General features: G+C 40.1%; 1 protein-coding gene across 1 annotated transcript in view; it reads right to left on the minus strand.

Moving 5' to 3' along the window:
* FHL2 (four and a half LIM domains 2) overlaps positions 1-7,362 on the minus strand; it is a 212,596-nt gene extending 205,234 nt beyond the window's left edge. Inside the window, exon 1 of the mRNA XM_033948734.1 lies at positions 7,213-7,362. Within this exon, the coding sequence (XP_033804625.1) occupies positions 7,213-7,215 (3 nt within the window). The 5' untranslated portion in view covers positions 7,216-7,362. The remainder of the gene's footprint in view (positions 1-7,212) is intronic.
* Positions 7,363-8,135: the final 773 nt, after the last annotated feature.

The following is an 8,135-nucleotide window of genomic DNA, read 5'->3' on the forward strand; positions in this document are numbered from 1 at the left end:
ATCTCGATGACAATTTAGCGCTGACAGATCCGTCTCAGCATAGGGAGGGAAAAATATTAGGATCCATCAGAGCTAAATTGTCATCGAGGTCTGTCAGAGCCAGAGACTAAAAGTGCCGCGGCTACTTTGCTGGCAATAATTGAATGTTTATAGAGCCCGAACAGTTGGGCCGGGTCCCCGCCACTGGTATCTTTTGCAGGAGAGATTTTCTGCAAAAGTTCATTAAGGGAATGGTTTTACTCTCTGCCTCTGACAGACCTCGGTGACATTTTAGCGCTGACGGATCCTAATACTTTTCCCTCCCTATGCTGAGACGGATCCATCTGCGCTAAATTGTCATCGAGGTCTGTCAGAGCCAAAGACAAACTACAAGTGGCACAGACCTCAGATTTTTAAGGACGTGCGATTTTAGATCCGCGAGGTCCGTCAGGTCCGTGAGGTCCGCGTTTTACCCCTTCCCGTTTTCGACTGGTCTCCAGCAGTCGCTTCTTGGTTGAGCAGCCAGCCCAGTCGGATCCAAAATTTTGGGTAGTGAAATGGGTCGCTGTCCAATTTGCATGCATTTCACCTCATTTGCATGCACGGATTCGAAGCGGATCGCAGGGAAGGTGAGTGAATCAGGCCGGATGGAAATTTGATAGTTAAGTGGTTGCATACCGATCGCTACACGATCGGTTTGCTTAGTGAATCTGGCACTTTCAATTAAGTCCAATTAAAGCCAATTATGAGGTGTTAATTGCCATTCATTGGCACCAATTGGCTAGGTATGCTTATGTAGGCATCTAACTTTAGATGTATTATATAGAATTTGCCAGTTTACTAATGCCATTAATTACTGAGCTGTAGTCAAGTTTCATACCTGTCAAACAAACCTCAGTGGACATTTCCATCTGTCTTATAGTAGGGCAAACAATAACAGATTCTAGGAGGAGAAAAATTTTTAGAGAGTTGAGCAAAACTTCTATTTGTGTTTCCGTATCTGAAAATGCTTATAAGGTATTGTATTGGTGGTATTTGAGTCCAAAGAGACTGAAAAAATGTTATCCCTTAATGAATGATTTGTGCTGGAGAGCATTTGTGTGTGTGTGTGGGGAGGGGATGGAGAAGAGTTGGAACTTTTTTGGCATTTATTTATTTATTCCTTTTTTTTTTTTTTTTTTTTCTGTTGTCCCAGGGCGCTCAGAATGGTTTACATGAATTTATTCAGGTATTTGAGCATTTTTCCCTGTCTGTCCTGGTGGGCTTGCAGTCTATCTGGGGAAATAGGATGACTGAGTGACTTGCTCAGGGTCACAAGGAACAGCATAGGTTTGAACTCACAACCTCAGGGAGCTAAGGCTGAAGATTTGACCACTGTGCCACACTCCCTTCTACTCCCACCCCATTTTGGTGGGAATATTCAAAAACATTATAAGTCTCATTTTCAAAATACTTAGGCATACAAAGTACCATTGTAACCTGAGGAACTTTGTGTGTCTAAGTGCTTTGAAAATACACCTTCATCTCCCTCTCTGTCCATTTTAGCTTTTTTTTTTTGGTCTTCTATAGTTATAAACTTGAACGTGCTCTGGAATGTAATTTAAAATGGATCCAATTTTTTTTGTTGTCATGATTCCTTCTATGTTGTCTAAGGATAAAAAGAGAATCTAAAGAATGGGGTTGGTTACAGCATGGAATGTACCACTGTTATTGGAGAATTCGAAAATTAAAAATGAAAATATATTGTTATTGTGGAAGGGTTGACTGATCTGAGAAAAGACAGTTTTGCTGTCAAAGCTGAGGAATAAAAGGCCTTGTTATCTCAAATACAATTTTTAGTGCCATCTGTGGAAGTTACAAGCAAGGTACTTGTGAAGGCTGTATTTAAGGATTGGCGTACAAACTGATAAAAAGAAAAACTGCCATCTGAAAATGGCACCAAGAGGATGAACCCATTTCTGTCCCTGAGGAAGGCTATGAAACGGAGCTCTGTCAGGCAGCAAATGCCATCGTTTTTGGATTCAGATAAGTTTAAATTTTTTGTATATTGGTTTTATTGAAAGCACAAGTATTATTTTGATTATTATTTTTCTATTACCATAGGGGCAAGAGGTAATTGTGGACAGTCTGTGGATTATAATCCACATTCCCACCTCGCAAAGACGAGCACTTAGATGTTTTTGAATAAAGATTTTTTTGTTGCATTATTGGACACTTATAAGAATTTAAAGAGACATAATAATGATGTACAGGGCAGATCATTTAGGCAGTACATTGATTATTGTTATCTATGAGCCTGTTGATTGATCGCAGTTCCCCAGTACTGCGGTCTCTTTTTCGATCTCCAAGTCAGGTGCTCGCCCAGCGAGTTGGGTTCAGGGGGCTTTAGCCCTCTGCAAAGATTTTTTGCCCATCTTTAGGTATTTTGATATAAGGCTGAGGAATGACATTGTGTTTCAGTGTATTTTGGCATTTGATTGTGATTTATTGCATATTGTATGTTTTGAGAAAAAATGTCATTTAAATTATAAAATTAATAAAAAGTAAAATAAAGAAAAGAGAATGTCCTCACTGCTGCTAGTTTCACAGGGCATCGCATGCCAAAATTCAATCCTGCAGCCTCACATGATAAGGTTATGAGTTTCTACATTTACTTCTGAATCGAGTGCCAGGAGCTACTTTTTACTAAACCTGATCTCTCATGGTTGATGCCAGTATATTTGTCTTTCCTGATTGCCACCAAGAGAATCCTAACAGTAAGCTATTTTGGTAACTGCCCATTTGAACTGTAGTGCAATAAATTTGGGAGTACATGAGCATATGCGAACAAGCATTATTAATAGAGGAGTATTAAATAAAGAAATTAATATAGAACCTCTGGCATCTAAACAGTATATCAAAGCATGCTAGAATAAAATTGCAGCTCTATGGAGGCATATATGCAGTAGTCTATAAGCTGAATGTCACAATTAATCACGATTAAACATTTTAATTGAAATTTATTTTTATTTTTGTTTTAATTTTTGATTTTTAAAAAACTTTTAATTGAAATGTAATTTTAATTGAAATTTATAATGATTAGAAAAACATAGTGACTCCTAACATGGAACCCTACATCATAGCTATAGTTCAGGTTCCTCTTTCCCACATGCATCACTTTGCGTTTGTTCACATTAAACGTCATTTGCCACTTTGATGTCTAGTCTCCCAAGGTCCTCTTGCAATTTTTCACAATCTTCTTGCAATTTAACAACCTTGAACAATTTTGGGTCATCACAAATTTAGACCCCCCCCCCTTTTATCAAGCTGCATTAGGGTTGTTTTTTTTCGTAGGCCACAGTTATAAAAGCTCCTACACTCATAGAATTCCTGTGAGTGTCAGAGCATTTACCGCAGCAACCCACAATAAAAAACTAACCAGCTTGATATAAAGGGGGGAGGGTTTTAATTTTCTCACTAGTTATTCCTATCTCTAGATCCCTAATAAATATGTTAAAAAGCAGCACTATTTACTCTTCGCCACTGAGAATATTGAACATTTAACCCTATTCTCTGTTTTCTATCTTTCAACTAATTCTTAATCCATAATAGGATATTATCTCCTGTTCCATGACTTTCTAATTTCCTCAGAAGTTTTTCATGAGGTACTTTGTCAAATGCCTTTTGAAAATCCAGATACACAATATTGACTTTTTTTTAAAACAGGGACAGATATTGTGTTTGTGTAGAAACATAGAATATGACGGCAGAAAAGGGCCACGGCCCAACAAGTCTGCCCACTCTAATGACCCACCCCCCCTAAGTTCTTCCTTGAAGTGATCCCACATGCTTATCCCATTTTCTCTTAAAATCTAGCACGCTGCTGGCCTCAGTTACCTGCAGTGGAAGATCATTCCAATGATCAACCACCCTTTTGGTGAAGAAATATTTCCTGATGTTGCTATGAAATCTCCCACCCCTGATTTTCAACGGATGCCCTCTTGTTGTCGTAGGTCCTTTAAGGAAAAAGATATCTTCTTCTACCTCAATACGGCCCGTGATATATTTGAACATCTCAATCATGTCTCCTCTCTGCGTTCCTCGAGTGAGTATAGCTGCAACTTACCCAGCCATTCCTCATACGGAGAGATCTTGAGTCCTGAAACCATCCTGGTGGCCATTCGCTGAAATGACTCAACTCTCAGGACATCTTTTTGATAATGTAGCCTCCAGAATTGTACACAATATTCCAGATGAGGTCTGAATTTTTTTTTTTAAAAAGTTTCCTGCCCCAAACAGTTAAGTGGCAGGAGGATGCTTCGGGGTTTCCCCTGCCTCTCAGCTGTTTGGGCTTTCCCTGCCGGCTCTGCGCATGTATGAGAGTTGCTCTCACAGCGATCCATTGGAAGGGAGAGACGGGGATTATGGCAAGCCTCCGCACAAATCATTTGCACGAATCGCTCTTTTGGAATTGGCCAAAAATCAGATTGCAGAAGACCCATGTGCTATTACTGACCCTGTTTAGTGCATCTAGCTCTTAGACACACAAAGTACCATAGAAACCTATAGTACTTTGTGTGTCTAAGTGCTTTGAAATTGAGCCTCAAGATGTCTATTTTAATGGATAATATTTTCCTTTAATGTACAGTAGGTTGGCTATCTACAAAAATGTCATGAAGGGGAATTGCCCATCATGAGTGGCTGGGAACTGACTAGAAGGGAATTGACCTACTGTATTTTTCACTCCATAAGACGCACCTGACCATAGAATTTAGCGTAGTAAAACAATAAAAAAACATTCTGAACCAAATTCTCCCTGCCAAGCTCTGCACCCAACCCCACACTCCTTGACAGGCTCTGCACCCTATCCCCCCCTCTGGTGGTCTAGTGGTAGGCCGGGACAGGGCACAGGGATGGGCAGGGACAGGGTAGGCAGGCCTAGTGGCAGGCAGGCCTGCCTAGTGACCTAGTGACAGGCAGGCAGGCAGGCCCCATATCCCCCACATACACCTCCAGTACCTTAATCATCCCTCCATACCCCCATGTACCCCCCAGTACCTTTTGTAATCATATTCCCCCTGTACCTTTTTTTTTTTTTTAACCCGTATCTTTTTAGTTCTTCCCTCCCTCTCTTGACAACTCCGTACTATTTCCGGGCAGCAGGCACACAAGTCAGGAGCGCAGAGGTCAGGCTTTCTGCGTTCCTGCCTGGTCCCGCGCCATTTTCTGAATAGCTGCCAGCAGTTCTCGCGAGTCCCATGAGAACTGCCACCAGCCATTCAGAAAGTGGCGCAGGCCCAAGCGGGAGCGTGTAAAGCTTGGTCCTGACCTCCGCGCTCCTGACTCATATGCCTGCTGCCCGGAAGTAGTAAAAAGCTGTTGAGAGATGGATATACGCTGGATCACAAGGCTGTTTGAAAAATGTATGGTAGCGGGGGGGGGGGGGTTGTTTTAAAAAGGTGGTCCAGCGGCAGGCGGGCAGTGTTTAAAAAGGTGGTACAGTGCGAGGCAGTGCTTAAAAAGGTTTTGCAGCTGTACGGGGGTACAAATTTTGCATCTTTGCTTCATAAGATGCACCGAGATTTTCACCCACTTTTGGGTGGAAAATAAGTGCGTCTTATGGAGTGAAAAATACGGTAGAAGGCAATTTTCCAGGTGGCAATTGGTGGATGGAAACTGTCTGGGTGGTTACTAACCTACAACCCTCCTCAGTATAGCCCTTTCAGCACGCATGTCTTCTGCATCTACAAATCAGTATTTAGCATATCCACCTCTTGAGTTTAGCATGCATTTAATATATGGGCTCCTATACAGGTAAAATGTCTTTGCTTCTTATCTTAGCCCAATATTTTTAGAATACTTCCAAATCATATATAGAAAAGTCCTATCCTTAGTAATTTTAAATTGACTCCAGATCAATACCTAATAACATATTTATAACTGCAATGCAACTGCTCTATTGTTTTATATTTGATATGCTCTATGTTACCAAGATTTGCCTGGGCTCAGAAGAAATACATTTTTAAAAATTTCACTTAAGTAAATAACAAGCACTAGCAGAAAATAGTAAAAGATAAAAAAGAGAGAGTGAGACCAAAAGGAACAAAAAATAGAAATTATTTTCTACAACAGTTTGCCTTTAATGTAAACACTGGATATTTAATGAAGCTTCAAGCTTGAGACATACACGGTGTTCTGGTGAAGTTGCACGATACTCTTCAGATTCCATCTCACTTCAGAAAACTTAATTCTGTAATAGGCATAGCATTTCGAAAATGAACTTAATAGCCCCAATGATAGATTAAAGTTCAGACTAGTGAGAGGAAACAGCAATGTGAAATTCAGCAAGTAGTACATAAATATGCAAAAAAGCAGCCCTCCATGAAATGCGACTCAGTTCCATGTCAAGAATTCCACTTCCAAAGTCAGGATGACTCTTGACTGCAAACAAGATAGTGTTGCTAGGAAATAAGGGATCAAAGGCCTTTCCTATTTCTAGGCTAGATAAAAGTGGAACACAGTGTGAATACTGCAGCCTATGCATGGCTCTCAAACACTTCTCTTAAAATAATCCTTCTCTAGCACAGTGGTGTGCCCCAAAGAGATTCTGTGTGTGCCACGAGAGATTCCAGAATTTTACTTTATTTTTAAAAATTCCCTTCATAAGTATACACTAGAATAGATGACATGTACTTCACATAGGCAAGGATACAACCGCCCAGACAAGCATCATTCTTTGACGTGATTGGTCCTTGAAACTAATGGAAAGTAATTTTATTTTTATTTTTTATGCAGTAGTTATCCTAACTTGAGCAACAAAGCAATCAAGTTTGGATCTTCTTATCTTTGTGAACTTGGATTTTCAGCGCTAACAAGTTAAATTGAAAACAATGCAAATGGTGAATGATGAAATGCATGCTTTACTTGTCGACTATCATGTCACATTTTGGGCTAATTTGCACTTAAAAACAAACACTTCCATCACATTGATTAGCAATTCTATCTAATTTAGTTTCACCATTGTTACAATTACCCATACATAGCTTAAAGAACTTTAAATAAATAAAACTCTCAAACTTAATTTTTTTGTTAGTTTTGCAATTTTAGAATTTCAATTATGTGCCGCAAAAAACATTTGCTCCATTTAGTGTGGCAGAGTTTTTTTTAAAAGTTTGAGAGACACTGCTCTAACACGTGAACTACCTCATGGAGGCTACTACATGGAAACAGAATTTCCGGTTGTAGGGTGCTTACCATTCAGACTTGGATTTTCTTTATTGCAAGTACTTCGCATTTTCAATTTGTGCTTTTCCAACCAGTCTAGTTTTCAAGATATCCACAGGAGGTATGCATGAGATATATTTGTTTACATTGGAGGCAATTCAGGCACTGCTTACAAATTTTTGCTTTCTGCTTACAAGTGTTTGTCCTCTGCAGTCCTGCTCCCAGCTCTTCAGCTGTGAACACAGAACAGAAATAGTTGTTAAGCAGTTCCTCCTTATCTTTATCAGCTTCTATAATTTTTTTTTCCTTTAACCTCTGAGTCTCACTCTTACAATGCCACTTTTCCACTTCCTCCTATTACTAGCATATCTTAAAAAATATATCTTGTCCCTCATTTTACTTTATTGCCTAATTTTTCTTTCCATTTGCATCTTTGCTTTCCTGATTTCTCTACCTGCTGTTCTTAGCTTTTCCAAATATTGTCACTAGAGGTTCAACCAAATTTCAGTTTTGGTTTCAGATTCGGCACTGAAACTGACCAGAAATCTGGGTTTCGGTTTCCGCTGAAAACTGGGTTTGGGTTTCAATTGAAAAGGCCAACCCTTGACCACCATCCCTCCCCAGGCCTACCTTAACAAGCCCTGGAGGTCTAGTGGCCTCTTTGGGGGCAGGAAAGAATCCCATTCTTTCCTGCCTGCTGCGCTGCCTGTTGCTGCCACTTCTTTGAAATGGCTAACAGGACTGCCATTGGTGGTTCTGGCAGCCATATTGAGAATGGAGATTGACACCAGCATAATCAAGAGCAATTGCTCTTACTTATGTCAGTGCCAATTTCAATATAGCTGCTGAGACATCCCACAGTAGTCTCACAAGGCTGCTTTGGAAAATAAAGTAGTGGTGGCAGCAATGAACTGAGCAGCAGACAGGAAAATGTAGGGTTCTGTTTTGCTCCT

This window comes from Geotrypetes seraphini, chromosome 6 (genome assembly GCF_902459505.1).
Source record: "Geotrypetes seraphini chromosome 6, aGeoSer1.1, whole genome shotgun sequence".
Classification (NCBI taxonomy): Eukaryota; Metazoa; Chordata; class Amphibia; order Gymnophiona; family Dermophiidae; genus Geotrypetes; species Geotrypetes seraphini.